This window comes from Dromiciops gliroides, chromosome 3, assembly GCF_019393635.1.
Source record: "Dromiciops gliroides isolate mDroGli1 chromosome 3, mDroGli1.pri, whole genome shotgun sequence".
In the NCBI taxonomy this organism is placed as follows: domain Eukaryota; kingdom Metazoa; phylum Chordata; class Mammalia; order Microbiotheria; family Microbiotheriidae; genus Dromiciops; species Dromiciops gliroides.
This window is the reverse complement of record NC_057863.1, coordinates 489206976-489223509: the sequence shown is the minus strand read 5'-3', so window position 1 is coordinate 489223509 and position 16534 is coordinate 489206976. Positions and strand designations below refer to the sequence as shown.

At 36.8% G+C, this 16534-nt stretch overlaps 1 protein-coding gene across 1 annotated transcript in view; it reads right to left on the bottom strand.

Moving 5' to 3' along the window:
* Window positions 1-11467: 11467 nt before the first annotated feature.
* Window positions 11468-16534, bottom strand: part of XPO4 (exportin 4) — a 123240-nt gene continuing 118173 nt past the window's right edge. Inside the window, exon 23 of the mRNA XM_043995953.1 lies at window positions 11468-15314. Coding sequence (XP_043851888.1) covers window positions 15117-15314 — 198 coding nt within the window. The 3' untranslated portion in view covers window positions 11468-15116. The remainder of the gene's footprint in view (window positions 15315-16534) is intronic.

The following is a 16534-nucleotide window of genomic DNA, read 5'->3' as shown; positions in this document are numbered from 1 at the left end:
TGGCTTCAAATCCCAGCCCCTTGGGCAAGCCACAATCTCCCTTAGTCTTCAGTTTCCTCGTGTACAGTGAGGGGTTTGGTTTTTGGTGGACTCGGAAACTCCTTTCAATTCCATGATCTCTTGAGGTCACAGTGTTTAGTTTTTGTCTTTTTATATACTAGGTGTTTAAAACTGTTTGTTAAATTGCAAAAGAAGTTTGAGGGGTGGGAAAGCCCAACAGTAAGTACTAGTTCACTTCAACACATACCAGAGAAGTCATAGTAATGTGCTGGTGGTGGGGAACAATGTTAAGAGGCTTTATTTGTAGGCATGACAACTCACAAACCTGAAAGTTTTTAAAACAAAGCTTTTTTTCGGGGGGGCAGCTAGATGGCGCAGTGGTTAAAGCACAGGCCCGGGATTCAGGAGTCCCTGAGTTCAGATCTGGCCTCAGACACTTGACACTATCTGTGTGACCCTGGGCAAGTCACTTAACCCCCATTGCCTGCAAAAAACAAACAAACAAAAAACCAAAGCTTTTTCTACACAGTATTTAAACGTTTTGGGAGAGAAAAAAATAACCTGATATTCCATGTAGCACTGGAAAATGCAGGTGTTAGCAAAGGCTGTTTCTTAAGTACTTGAACACAGGTACAAAATTTAAAAGATTAGAAAACTGAGTTGGCCTTATAACTTGGTTAAAGTAGTCTAAAATTCCCTCTTTAATCCCAAACCCCATATATACTGAAGAATGAAAAAGATTATTCATCTGCATAACTTATCTGTGACTGTAGTGAGCATAAAGATTTAAAAATAATAACATTATTGATGTAGGTAATTTGAACAGATAATATAGGCAACTACCTCTTTCAAGGTGTCCTAAAATCAGCTGTTAATTTAACAATCTAGCTATGTTATCCAACATGACATCTACACAAGTTGAGATAGACTTTTACAGTATATTTTCTGTTAAGGGAAAGATTAGCTAGCATATAAATTCTATCACCAGCCAGGAGAACAATTTGGGGGATTTCCAATTTATCGCTGGCATAATTATCACTGTCCTTCCCCACCTCAACTATTTGTTCAGCTCCATGTTCTATCTCCACCTCCACACCTTTGCACAAGCTGTTCCCCACCTGGAATTCACTCCCTTATCAACTCGCTAGCTTCCCCTAGCCTCTCAGGGGAAGCCTTTCTTGATCCATTTAATTAGTGCACTCCAACCTGAAATTATTGTTACGGGGGAAAATTGGAGTACGGGTTTGGGTTAGGGGTAGGGGTTCTTAGGAATTCCTCTTTAAAGAATTACACCCTCTTGCACACAAAAGCAGTTAGAATAAGATGGTAGTTTATTTAGGGGCAAGGGAAGGGAAGGGGGTGGGGAAGGGAAACCATGAAAGAAATCCTTGGGTTTCTCATGGGGAGATAGGTATGGAACAAAGCACGTGGCTTTGAGGTACCAATCTCCTCGAGCAGGAGGCCAGCAGGTACTTTTATAGGGGACTGATGGGGGTGTGACCATCTGCCTGTGGAAAGTTCCTTTAGTGAGGGAGGATCATCCCCCACTGGTGGTGGCTAGAGGAGTTGGGTGAGGAGTGGAGGACCATCCCCCATGGGTAGTGACTAGAGGAATTGGGTGAGGGGTGGCTATGGATCTCTCAAGCTATCTCTCTCTTCAGGACACAAAGGCAGCAGCCATACCCAAAGTTATCTCCCCAGGGGCAAGGGAGATCAGAATGAAGGGTGGAGGTCCCGAAGCTAGCTCAGTTCAATTAGGTTCCGCTTATCTCTTTAGGTGTATCTGTCCTCTGGTTTAGTTTCTCAAGGAGAAGATTCCTCGATGTGCCCCAGAGAACTTCTGGGGTGCTCTGGGCCCACAACATTATCTTATATTTATCTGCTTATTCTTGTATCCCCAATTCCCAAACTAAGATCCTTAAGGGCAGTGATGATTTTTTCATTTTTGTATGTATCCTCATACTTAATATTGCACATAGGGCTTAATAAATACATGTAAATTGAATTTAAACACTGTCATTTTATAATATTCACGAGTTAATGGAACACAATAAAGGGCCACATAGATTTACAAACTTCATAGCACACAGTAAATTCTCTAAAGGCTGTACACTGTGGCAACACAATCTGCTTTTAGATGTTGATCACTTTGAACCAGGCTGTTAAAATGGACTTATAAAAAATAAAGTAAAATGACCCTGCTAGTACCAGGAGTTAGTTGGAAAGAAAAAAATAATAAAACATATACTTCAACAAATAGACTTAATGTTAAAAAAAAAAAAAAGGGTAACCCAGTAGGGAACAACTTGTCCAGTAGATTTTTTTTTTTGCTTTAAAAAAAGTATTGTTTTACTGTAACTGTGTGGACCACTACTGTGGTTTATTTTGGATAGAAAAGTTTGTTAGGAAAAAGTATTCGAATTTTCAGTCTGAAATAGCATTTTTAAAACCTGTAATTAGACTTGCTTTAAAAACACCCCTACATTAACATTTCATTTGCTTAGAAATTTTTACTACTGTACAAAGATTAAAGTTGCTCTCTCTATACCTCTACATTAACAGCCTTGGTCATTTCCTGAAAGCACAGTAATGATTAAAAAAAATTTAGGGAATTTGTGGGGGAAGAAGTATGCAATGCTATTTAAATGTGTCCATCTAAAGTATAAAAAGTATTAAAATCCATCAAAAGCTAAGTAACTCCCGTTAAAATAAATGACAATTTATCCACTTTACAGGATTAAACCTGAAAGTAGCTTTTAAATCCACATCAGTCTGGGGATTAATCAGTTAGTGTAATAAGTACCATGAAATTCCTGAGTTGAAAGGGATATGAGAAGTAATCTAGTCCAACTTCCTAATGCAAGAATTCTCCACAATGTCCTTGAGAAACCACTGTCTAGCCTCTGCTTCCAATATTTCTAGGGACAAGAACCACCACTTTACAAGGAAGCTCATTTGATTTTCACTCTATACTGAGCAGAAATTTCCACCCATAGACCCTATTCTTCCCTTTGGAGTCACACAAAATTGTCTTAATTAATTCCTTTTTCACTTGATAGCCCTTCAGATATTTAAAAGTAGCTATCATTCTCCAGAAAGTTCTGTCTGATAAACATTTCCAGTTCTTTCCATCACAACATGATTTAGGTACTCTCCCCATTCTATTCTCTTTTCTCTGGATGCAATCAAGTTTGTTAACATCTTTATTAAAATGATGTGCCACAAACTAAAAACACCATCAGGATGGATGGGGTGATCATAGCAGAATTAAATGGGGCTATTACTATTAGGCCTGGAATCAGGAAGACTCATCTTCCTGAGTTCAAATATGACCTTGTATACTTGCTAGTTGTGTGACCCTGGGCAAGTCATTTCACCCTATTTGCCTCAGTTTCCTCATCTGTAAAATGAACTGGAGAAGGAAATGATAAAACCACGCCATTATCTTTTTTTTTTTTTTTTTTTGGTAAGGCAATGAGGGTTAAGTGACTTGCCCAGGGTCACACAGCTAGTAAGTGTGTCAAGTGTCTGAGGCTGGGTTCAAACTCAAGTCCTCCTGAATCCAGGGCCCTTGCTTTATCCACTGCGACACCTAGCTGCCCCCCCCCCCCATTATCTTTGCAAAGAAAACCCCAAATGGGGTCACAAAGAGTCAGAAATGATGAAATGACTCAACAACAACGTTACTGTTAGGTTAGTCTGACATAACTCTTTTTTTCTTTTGTGAATGTATCTGGCTTCTAATAATCATTCCCTTAGTGTTCATAAGTCACCTGGTCTGTACTAGAACTCTAAGGTGAATTAATGTATAGAGGCCTATCATCCACTATAAGGGAGGTATCTAGTCACAATATACTCTTCCCTGGTCAGGCTATTTCTAAAATACTAAGGTCAATTTGGGCATCATATTTTAGTAGAGGCCTAATAGAAAAGCTGGAACATTTAGAAGAGGGAAGCCAGAAAAGAAAAAATTAAAAAAAAAAGAGGGCAGCCAGGGTAGTCAGAGGACTGTCAAACATGCCATGTGAGTGTCGCTGAACAACGTAATAGGTACCTTCAAACATCTTAGGGCTGTTGCATAGAGATGTTGCATAGAGACACATTTAATGCTCTAAGTGGGGAAAAACTTTCCTAACCCTTACTGCAGTCTTCAAAAGCAGATTAGGCTACTGTAGGAGGAAGAGAGTTCTCCCACACTAGCTATGTGACCCTGATTCTTGGTTTTTGTTTTTTGGGGTTTTTTGTGGGGCAATGAGGGTTAAGTGACTTGCCCAGGGTCACATAGCTAGTGTCAAGTGTCTGAGGCTGGATTTGAACTCAGGTCCTTCTGAATCCAATGCCAGTGCTTTATCCACTGTACCACCTAGCTGCCCCCTGCATAACTGATTCTTGAATAAGTCAGAACATTTTAGTGATTACTACTTCTCTTTGTAAATGCCCACAAACCATCCTTTTGATAATGTATTATAGAATTTTGCAAGTAATAGAAATTCAGCTCACTGGTTTGTAGTTTTGCAGATTCTACCTGTATTCCTAACTATAATGTACCTAATCCTAAATAGACTTCCTCCCTATTTTTTCTTTGTACTCCCCAAACTGGCATAGATGGGGGCTTATTTGGAAATTAGAGAATGCACTTTAAAAGCAGGATAATTTTTTTGATAAACCCTTAATAACAATATTTTTTAAATTAACATGTATTAAAGATAAAAAAAGATATTAACAGGATACAGCCAATTCTTGATGATTTCTTTCTTTTTGTTTTTTTATTGATGGTAGTTGGCTAAATACCATCATTAGATTGAGTATCATAAGAATACCCCAAACTGATTCTTAAACCTCAGGAGGGTCTGCTATTTACACTGCACCTACACCAAAGTATATGGCTGCAGAAGTAAAAATCAGACCTGGTTCTTCTGGCTCCAAGCCAAGGGCTCTTTCTCTTACACTGCCACACTAAAATAAAGAACAAAGTTTGAATTGCATATGTAGTTAATGAAAAGAATGAAATATTTAGCATAATGTTAGTTTTGCTGCAGTTTCAATCAACATCTATCAGTTTAAGGAAATAATATTGATGTACCTCACAATACTGTTTGGATAGCTGGTAAAAAGTTATTTTACACGGAAATTGAGGGGATACCCATCAATTGGGGAATGGCTGAACAAGTTGTGGTATATGAATGTAATGGAATACTACTGTGCTGTAAGAAATGATGAGCAGGCAGATTTCAGAGAAACCTGGAAAGACTTACATGGACTGATGCTGAGTGAGATGAGCAGAACCAGGAGAACATTGTATACAGTATCAACAACATTGTGTGTTGATCAATTGTGAAAAACTTGACTCTTCTCAACAGTGCAATGGTCCAAGATAGTTCCAAAGGACTCATGATGCAAAATACTCTCCAAATCCAGAAAAAAAAAAAAAGAACTGTGGAATCTAGATGCAGATTGAACCATACTATTCCTATTTTTTTTTCTTTTTTGGTCTGATTCTTCTTTCACAGCATGACTAATGCAGAAATATGTTTAATGTGATTGTACATATATAACCTATATCAGATTGCTTGCTGTTTTGGGGAGGGGGGAGAGAGAAAAATTTGAAACTGGAAATCTTATGGGAACAAATGTTGAAAACTCTCTACATGTAACTAGAAAATAATACAATACTTTTATGGGAAAAAAGTTATTTTACATTTGTTGTTGTTTCAGTTGTGTCCAACTCTTCCTTACCCCATTTGGGGTTCTCTTGTCAAAGGTTCTGGAGTGGTTTGCCATTTCCTTCTCTAGTTCATTTTACAAATGAGGAAACTAAGGCAAAATGTTAAATGACTTGTCCAGGGTCAAATAGCTAGTAAGTGTCTGAGGCCTGATATGAACTCAGGAAGATAAGTCTTCCTAACTCCAGGCCTGGCATCCTATCTATCCATTACACCCTGTTTTACATTAACAACCCTAAATAAGATTGTTCATTGAGTTGTTGTGATGAATTTGTTGCATTATGTGCAATTTCCATTTGGAGTATTTCTCATTCAATTTTAAGGAATATCACTGACTTTTTTACATGCTATTTCCCTCCCTTCACATTTAAAATAAATGGCAAGGGGGCAGCTAGATGGCACAGTGAATAAAGCACCGGCCCTGGATTCAGGAGTACCTGAGTTCAAATCCGGCTTCAGACATTTGACACTTACTAGTTGTGTGACCCTGGGCAAGTCACTTAACCCTCATTGCCCTGCAAAAAAACAAAAACAAATAAAATAAATGGCAAATCTGGCTTACTTTAAAATGTCACACCATGCATGCAAAACCCAACCTGGGTCTTTATGACTAATATAATATGCTTTTATTTAAGAAAATATAGGGGGCAGCTAGGTGGCGCAGTGGATAGAGCACCAGCCCTGGAGTCAGGAGTACCTGAGTTCAAATCCGGCCTCAGACACTTAACACTTACTAGCTGTGTGACCCTGGGCAAGTCACTTAGCCCCAATTGCCTCACTAAATATATATATATATATATATATATATATATATATATATATATATATATATATATATGACTTTCTTCATAAATTAGTATTGTCAGTTCCATATTTACAGAATTTGAGAACTAAAAAAGACTGAGAAAAAGAGATTATTTCACCCTTCTCATTAGCTGAAGAACCTGAGGCTCAGAAAAGCTAAATGACCTTGCCCAAGGTCACATAACTAATTAATGGTAGTCTTGGGGTGAGATCCCAGATGTCTCTACTTGGCTATACTATGCTGACTTAATTGTTCTCTCTTTCATACACTGTGGCCCTGGAGTTGTTAGAATAATTTTAAAATAGTTTTAATTTTTTTTGCGTATGTGCCTACATTTACTTAGTTTTCCCCATTTTTCTTAATTACATGTAAAAAAGTTGTAATTTCAATTGAAAAGCATATTTTAAAAAAATTGATCCTCTTTTAAGATGAAAGGTTATTCAAATTCTCTATTCCAAACCAAAATTTCTCAGTTTATCTCACCTCTTCTTTTCCATTTCTGCCTTTTAAATTCCCTTCTAAATCTTAACATTTTATGATTCAGTGATTTACTTCTGGGGCTAACCTTTTCACTTCTATTCTCATCCCATACTCTCCTGCATTTTGGGGGTACCTTATTTCATTTGTCATTTAATCATTACTTTACATCTTCAGCCTAACCCTTCTCCACTAGTTCCTTCCTCTTTGCCTGCAATCTCTCCGATCTTTGATCTTTTGTATATACATGCATATATATACATATTATATATGTATATGCATATATACACGTGTAAACATGTGAAAATAGTTTACCCTGTCATTTCCCCTAGTTTCCTTCATTCCCTCGTTTTTCCTTACAGACTAATTTATCAGATTAGTTTCAAATTCTAATTCTTCATGCTCAACCCCTTGCTTTTGCCTCAATAGTAGTTTTTCATTTAGTCATTCATTACATATCAGGACTTTATAAGCACCAAAGCCAATGAATTTTTATTATTAAATCATTTTTATTAATTATTCTCTTCCTTGATCTCTCATCTGCATTTGATGCCTTTCTGAAACCCTTCTTTCTTCCTTGGCTTTGTTGCCACTGATTCTCTTGGTGAGCCCATTTCTATTTCATCTTCCTCCTGTCTCTCCACTTTTTCCCTTGCACGTTATGCATTCCCATCTGCACGTTGGCTGCAACCCTGATGCAAATGACTCCAAAATCGCCAATGTCTAACCTGAAGACAGCATTTCCAACGTCTTCTGGATATTTCTACCCATATGTGCTGTTGGCACTTCAGACTAAAAGCCCTGGAACTGGAGCTAGAAGACCTGGGGGATCAGATCCCCTGGGACACTTAATACTTGTGTGACCTTCAGCAAGGCACTAAAACTCCCTGGGGCTCAACATCCTTACCTGTAAAATCAAGGGGCTGGAGTAGATAGATGGCTTTTGAAATTTCTCCCAACTCAAGATCAATGGGCCTATGGCTCTAACAGAACTCATTCTATTTCTCTCAAAGCTCATTCCTTTCTGAACCATTTCTTCTACTCTACTTTTCCTATCCATTCCCAGTTATGACCTCTCAGCAAGGCCATTGCAATAGCCTTCTAGCTCATGCTTCCCTGCTTCTACATTCCCCGTCCCAAAGGGCTTACACAGTGCTGACAAATAACTTCTTCAATAGGTCTGGTTAAGCAAGGCAGAGAAGCAGCAACGTATTAGGGGTATAGTGCAAAGGCACTGTGCTAAGTGCTGGGGATACACACATAAGCAAAAAGGACACCTAAAAGGGTCATCTTTAATGGCTCTTGATTAGCTACAGAATAAGGTGCAACCTCCTTATACAAGGATCTTCCCCCTGCCTTTCCAGACTTATGTTCTAATACTCCATGTCTTACTCTAGCTAACTAGTCATTATTAGAGGTGGAAGGAAGCATAGCAATGGCTAATTCTGTCCCTCTCTTTTTCAGATGAGGCAGCTTGAAGCCCAGTGAAGCTGTGACTTGCCAGTGGTCGGTCACACAGGACTAAAATAGTAACAGCATTTGAACTTAGGTCCGCTGACTCTAAATACACTATTCTTTTTCTACTACATATACCGCTTCCCCCAGAACACCTCAGTGCTCATCATCTGTCCAATTCTTACACATCCAAAGTTCAACTCAAATGTTTTTTTTTCCATTGTCTTCCTTGAACCCTTCCCCCCACCCCAAACAAATTTTCCTTTCAATGAATATAGCACTTAATATCTTTCCAAATGTACTTTTGCATTATACACTCCCAGCATTACAGTCTAGTACTAGACTCCAAGTTAGGGCAGGAATGTGTTTATATAACATCTACACTATCTAGTACATAGTAGTCAGTACTCAATAAATTTTTACAAAATCACTTTTTCAAAATGAACTATCTCAAACTCTGATCCTCTGAGACAATTTTAGACTTACAGCTGGAAAGGACCTTAAAAGTTACCTAATCCAAACCTCTCATTATAGATAAGCAACCTGAGGCTTGGCCCATGGGTAGCACACAGTGAATTAAAACTCAGGTTCACTAAGTTCAAACTTTTTCCATTACATCATGTTGTTGCTTACTCTCAAGTAATACATTCCATTCTTTTACTTGGGCAGCAAAAGATGGGACAGAATTACTGATTCCCATGAATTATCTGTTGAACATACTATAGAATTCTTTTTTCTACTGAATGCTTATAGACTATATCAACAGATTAATTCAAAGCAGCCCCCAAAAGTTACAATTAACCCAAAGGTGAATAAAAATTTGATTGTCACAAATCTGGCAAAAGAAGTCTAATTGACCAAAATTAATGATGTTTCTAAGACCAGGGGCTGACTACATTCTTGTTTGAATATTCCAAGGACAACCACCAGTTTGTTATTGAGAGAAAAGGCCGTATTTGGATTCTTCTCAGGGCTTTAAAGACAGATAGTGACTTTAGTCTCAAGCCCTACCACTTCATTGCCTGAGCTTCACACCAGCACACAGAGCTCTGAGAGGGGAGGCCCCTGGGACTTAGGCCCAAGTAAGGCTTGGAAGGGGGCCAGAACTTTGTGGGAGCCAAGCTAAGTTGGGAGTTCACCTTGAGGAACCCGAGATGATTCCCACGAGACCCTGGTGTTCAAACCCTGACTTAAGTTTTGTTTCTTGAAAAATTATGTATGTTCATTTATGTATGTTAACACAACACTGTTCTAGTGAGAAATGGGGACATTCTTGCCCAGAATAAGGTTATGGCCTAGTGTGGCAATCTGACTGGTCAATTAATGGAGCAATCTGATTGGTTATTAGAGTTACCATATATGGGAAGCTGACAAAATATGCTGTGATTGGTTGTTTCTGTAATGCTGTATGGATTGTAATACTGTTATGATTGGTTGAGAGTGACCCTTGGTGGGTATAAATTAGGGTATGGGACACTTCATTTCAGTGGACTCTCCAGCATATTCAGAAGAGTGCCCATCTTCATGAAGATGAATAAAGAAGCCTTCACCCACCCTCTGCTGCTTGCTTGGATTCTTTGAGCTGTGAGCTGCAAGCAACACTTGAGCTGCGAAACACTATTCAAGCTCTTAGCTGTGTTTCTAACATCATCAAAACTAATTTTTTTGGGAGGGTGGGAGAGGGTGGAATTTTATTTTACATGGGATCTAAAGGTTCTCCCAAAGGGGCATGCAATTGTGTATTTTGTCTTATTGATGTCTTATTCATTAATATCCAATTTAAAATTATTTTGTGAATGTGAAATGAATTCTTCCACGATGGGCTAAATAGCCAATATGATTTAACGAGTATCATAAAAACCTGGAAAATACCCAAGAACACAAACAAATCACACATGGTCAAAACAAAAATGTAATAAAAATATTTAGTGAAAAAGACATTTTTAACCCCCATTTATGGATTTAAAAAATACAAACAGAATTTCATTAGTTTGATATTTAGCTTGTAACTGGCTCAATTACATAGCCTTGATTTACTTCCTAAAGTCTTACTGCAGCATCCTTTGAAAAACTGAATGCAACTTTTATACCTTCATCAGCTATGCTTAATAGAGGTAAAAATTTATACATAGTATATCTGTCCCTGGGTCTCTTAAAAAAAACTGAAAGTCTTTGTATATGTTTAAAATTTTAATATTTATAAATTTTAAAAAACTTACACATGTTGTATGGTAGCAGTGCTAACATTTTGTGACCATAAAACCACAAATTCACTGCATGGAGCTTTTCTTTGTACATAGAACCAAATCACAATACCAAAATTTGTAATTTGTCATAATTTTATGTAGTACAATACACTAAGAGGTCTGTACTCAGAACACACTTGGGTCAGAGTCTCTTGATAGGTATCTATTGCAGAGGTGGTATTTCATTTTAGGCTAGGAAAATTAGCTATTAGTACACAATTAGCAGCTCCTAACAGCTAAGGGTGCTAGGAATGAAGACTGATAGGGAAAGGAACTAAAGCCTCATTTTACAGACAGGAATGAGGAATGGTGTTAGGGGAGGGACAAAGGGATGCATAAGTACCTCTGATGATTGCATGATTAACAAACCACAAAAGACCTTGTGGTTGAGCAGCTGTTAACTGTTCAAGAACAAAATGAGTTGTGGTGTCAGTCCTAGGAGATTAATGTGCATACCACACTCTCCTAACTTCTATAAAAGAACCATCACCAGAGTCACTTTGCTCTAGTCTTTAGAAAAGAGTCCAGAAATAGACCTAGAAGCCCAAAACATTTCTTTTTATCTCTCAATCCCTCCCTCTCCAAAAGAGGTTTGATTTACATTATCAGAATAAAGCAAATGAAAATTTTACACCAGTGCCTGGGCCACACATATTCTATTATTACAGATGCCACATCAGTTACCATTTACAATCAATCTGGCACCTTTCACATTTCTTAAACCATAGTATTCATATCAACTTTAAAAGAACAGGTCCAACTTAAAATTCCAAACACAATACATTTAATTTTTGTTTGTTGAGAAAATTATTAAACTCAGTACTTTTAGAAAAGAGTTAAGCCAAATCACAGAATATTCACACATCTCCAATTTAAAAATAATTTCAACCATTATCATATTCTTATGTAACTAAGTAGTTGTCACAATTTTGTAACTTAACTAAGGCAAATACAAAAAACGAAAAACAACATGGGACCAAATTCTTTATTCTGATTTAGTAGGATATGAGAGTAAGTATAAGGTTACTTCTGAATTAAAAAAAAAAAAACAACCAAACTCAATCTCCCATATTCTATAAGTAACTGTGATAGAAACAGCTAAGATCTGATGACACAACTACTTTTAGTGATGAGAGCTGCAAAAAGACCACCAATAATTTAGTAACTGAAGAAAACTTAAAAAAAAAATTCAATTGACAGGTTCTTTGCTCCACAATGACACTCAATGTTAAAATCCTTGAATATTACAGTGGTTTCCTTTTGGTGCTTGCCTTCATACAAGTAGCAACAGAGATAAGACAATGTGGAAGGGAAAAATGAAAACCTGATATTTAAGTCAGGTTAGTGGATTAAAGTCAACTAAGTACAGTGGGTGGGAATACGAAAAATTTTTGGACAGGGGAGTGAATCACTCAGATTCTTGACTGTAAAAAAGGGAAAATGGAGGAATCTTTTTTAAAGAGTAATAAATATCTCATCTGAATAGAGAAGTGTTATACAATCAGATACATGGTTTACAATTAAACAAGACTGAATTCTATAAACAACTTCTAAGAAAAACTACAAATCTTTTTTCTTAAAAAAAAAATCACAATCCACTCAATGCAGTGATGTTAACATGCCATGTATCCAAAAAAGATTTAGGGATAGCAGGAAGAGCCAAATAATTGCTATGAAAAGGACACTGTCAAGTAAATATAATTGAAGAGGCAGCCATCCAACCAGCAGAAAGAGCACAATAACAAACACCTTTTTTGCTAGAACTATGATGACACCATTTTTTATGCTACTACATAAATACAAAAGCTAACAAAAGACAACCTGATTTTGCCTTTGGAAACCAAAACAGGAAAAGTTAAGGAAATGAATAACTGAATGAACAAAGGAGAAAGTTGAAAGGAAAACTCTTGAGGTTGAAAGACATATAAAGAGGAGAAATTTATATACACACACACATAGTCTAGAGATAAAATACCTGACAGTGTCTCTTTAACATATGTGTATAAAGGGGTAAAAAGTTTTAAAAATCCTTGAAAATTTAATAGGTAGTCAGTTATAACAGGATTGGAATAAGACAGTGTTCTTGATACCCACTGGGCAAGAATTCAAATCAACTACACACACACACACACACACACACACACACACACACACACACACACACACACACACACACACACAGAGGCACAAAACAAACATATCTCTGAACAAAGTTTAGCTGTTTTAGTGTGTTGTTTGGCATCCCAACTTGCTATTTTCTCCCCCAATATGACATTATTACATTTTAATTCTCTGAAGTTTGATTTGGTCCAATACAAAGCAAATATTTTTTTATTCAAAATCTGCCTACAAAATTGCACTAATATTAATAGCCTTGGCATATTTGGTAAAGATACTACAATCTTGGTAGGCAGTTTACTAGTGTGAATGCCATTTATTCATTAAAATTGTTCTCACTCAACCAACTTACTCTTAATTCTTTTCCAACTTGATTTTCATTCCTGCCCCTGCCAGCCAAACTATTAAAGCAACAGCCCAAGTTGCAGTACCCTTTGCAAAGGGATAGATATACATACATCTCTATAACTAGTGAGCCAAAGAAAGGGAAAAACTGAGGCCTTTAGTTAAAATAAAAATGGAAAACCAATGCAAAATAAGGTAGATGCTGATGTACATGGCAACAATCTTATATCTTGAAGGATGAAAGTGAGATTTTAGGAAATCTAAAAATAGCTTCACATTTTAATAAGTCATATTGAAAATATTTTAAGATATGGAAAGATGCCATATCAACTGAATTATTTTTTTCTAAAAAAGATTTATGTTAACAGTCTTTAAGATAGGTTTGCTCCAGCCCAGCTTTTTATTTAATAATGGATTATTATTATTAAAGAGTGATGGCATTTTGCCCTTGAATTCATACATAATGTCACATGCATGGGTTGGACAGAATTTAGATGATAGAGAGACTAGATGACTGTAAATTGTCTTGAGATGAACTGATGAAGATGGCACAGAGTTACAAATGTGATGCTACACACAACTGAGTAAAAAGTGGATATGCTATACACAAAATATTCCACAGCATACAAGTGTCAAGAACATAGTGGAAGGATAAATCCACCCCTCCCTACCAAAACCTTCGATTGTGCTCATAGCACAGGACTGTATAGTTTATCCTCACATTTGCTACTCTGGTTGTAGATCAGACTGTGTTCAGTATGCTCATGGCTTGTTAAAACATGGTCATTTACATAACTTAAGCTGGCACACAGAACTAGAGAGAGCATGGCAGCACTGGAAAGCAAGTCCCTGATTGTTAAACAGAAGTGGGAAATAGTAGAGCATCTAAACAGTGTTGTTTTTCCCTCTGAAATCAAATTTATGTGGCTCCTGATGAAATGAGTATGACATCCCAGTCTAGCATAATTATTGCCCCTAATGCCCCAACTTAAAATATAGTTTGTATAAATCAATAATTTACACCCCTTTGAATTGTTATTGCTTAAGCAAACTATTCAGTGTAGATTGTTATAGCTGTGTGCAATGTAGTTGGATTAAAACAAACTTTAAATAGACTACACATGAACCTCTTATTGACTCATGTTTACAGAAATACATACTATCAAAAGGGGAAATAGGGAGACAGCAGCTAACAACCTAAACCAATTTTTGAAGCATCAAAACTTGTATTTTTACCAAGACGCCTGCTCTTTTTGTATTCCTTTTTTAAAATTAAGGCAATGAAATGGCTACAGTTCCTAAAGTTCTTTTTAGGGAACAAAACATACAGCTTTTTTCTTCCTGAATCTCAGGCACCAGAAAAAATAAAAACCTGTATTACATAAACCTGTAATACTGGATTGATGTAGAAAAACAAAACAAATAAAACACAGAAGTTAAAAAATAAGCCCAACATTTGGTGATATTTGTTGTTGTTTTTTTCCCACTGGATCATGAACTCAATCTTCAGAGAGGAAAAATAAAGCTTATTAACAGCAAACCAGGTAGAGTTTTGAATGTCTACAGAATACTCCATCTAAAAGGTTTTCAGTAACAAAAATTCTAACCTTTATCTGGCCATCTATGTTTAGACAAACGGGGAAAAAGGCACTGAATATATATTTCATGGTGCCATATCTGTTTGCACATATATGGAATTTCATTTTGAAAATTTCAAATTGCCATTCATTCTCTACAATACACATGACAGATTGTGGCTAACACATAGTAGCAGAAGCTGATTCAAAGTTGACCTCTCCTGTGTCACTGAATTATATAACAAACTTTCAGGCTCTTCAAAATCCAAAATGGCCAAAGAACCCAGGAACAGGAACAAGACTCAGTCAACTTTCAGCATTTCAGTGCATTTTGCAGAAAGGGTCTAAATTAAGCATATAGTTTTGTTGTTTATTTTACACAAAGGAGACCACCAACATTTGCCATAAATTCTTCTAAACTCTTTAGGAAGGCCATTTTCTGTTTGCGATCCAGCGTGGGAGGAGTGCTGCTTGCAGTAAGCTTGTTGAAGGCATCTGCTAATCTCTGGTAAATGACTGGGTCTTGTTGACTTGACAGTAAGGTTTCAACCAATTCTGAGTATTCAGCCTATGAAGAAAAAATGCATTAAAAATACAAATACAGGAACTAAGAGAGAAAAACATGGTTTCATAAGACTTTAAATACTATATTCTCCAGGTCATCATTGCTAACAACTTACATTTAACAAATGTAGTTTGTCCTTGGAAAACAATTACTGAAATTATAGTGGTTTGTTTAGTTTATTAGTATGAAAACAAAGTTATAGCTAAGTCTTAGTTTCCTGTACATAAAATGGAGATAATTCCATTTGTCCAGTCTAATTACTCTGAGGTGATAATGAGTGTGAAAAGCATTCTATTAACCTTATTATTTACTATTAATTTTCTTATTAACTTTAAATCACCATATTCCCATCTTAAAGATGAAAACATTTGGCTGATAGAGGTGAACTGACTTGTCCAGGGTTACAGAGCTAATAAGTGTCTGAGGCAGAATTCATATCCAGATCTTCCTATTTCCAAGATCAGAGACCTCACCATTATGAAGCAGAAGGGAACAATATGAAGCAGCTGAAGAGGGAGAGGTAAGGCCAGAGTGTGAAGAGTCCTAATTACTAGGCTACTTAGGAATTTGAGCTTTTTTGGGGAAGGCAACAGAGAGCCATGGAAGGGTGCTGAGGAGAAGTGCTATGACCAGCTCTATGCCTATGCAAGACAAAGCTGCCAGAAATGTGAAGGACTATTTGGAGAGGCAAGAATGGGACGGGGAAGACCTATTAAAGGTTACTGCAGTGTCCAGGTGTAATAAGTTAACAGACAGGTTAAGAGAGGAATGCAGAAGAGTCAAAGATAATTCCTGAGTCTTGAATATGAGAGACAAATGACCTTAGTGTGAACTCTGGTTCTTCCATTTTTAGCAATATGATCATAGGCAATTCATTTAACCTGAGTCTGAGTTTTCTTCCTTTTATAAGAAGGACTGAAATCCTACTTTATGGAATTATTGTGAGGAAACCCCTTCAAAAATATAAATTCAAGGTGTACATTGTGGCCATGTCAAGGTATAGCTAAAGAATAGTGAATAAGGGAGTCACTGGAGTTGAGGAACTGTTTGGACAAATTGCTAATGTGAATAATAAAGTCCCTGAGAATGATAGCAAGAGAGGAGGAGAGAGAACAACTATGAGCCAGCTGCTGAATTCATTGAGGAAATTAAGAATATAAACTTGAGGCTAGTGAATTCTGGATATAAGAATGGGGAAGAGCAAGTGATTAACCTTAAAAAAA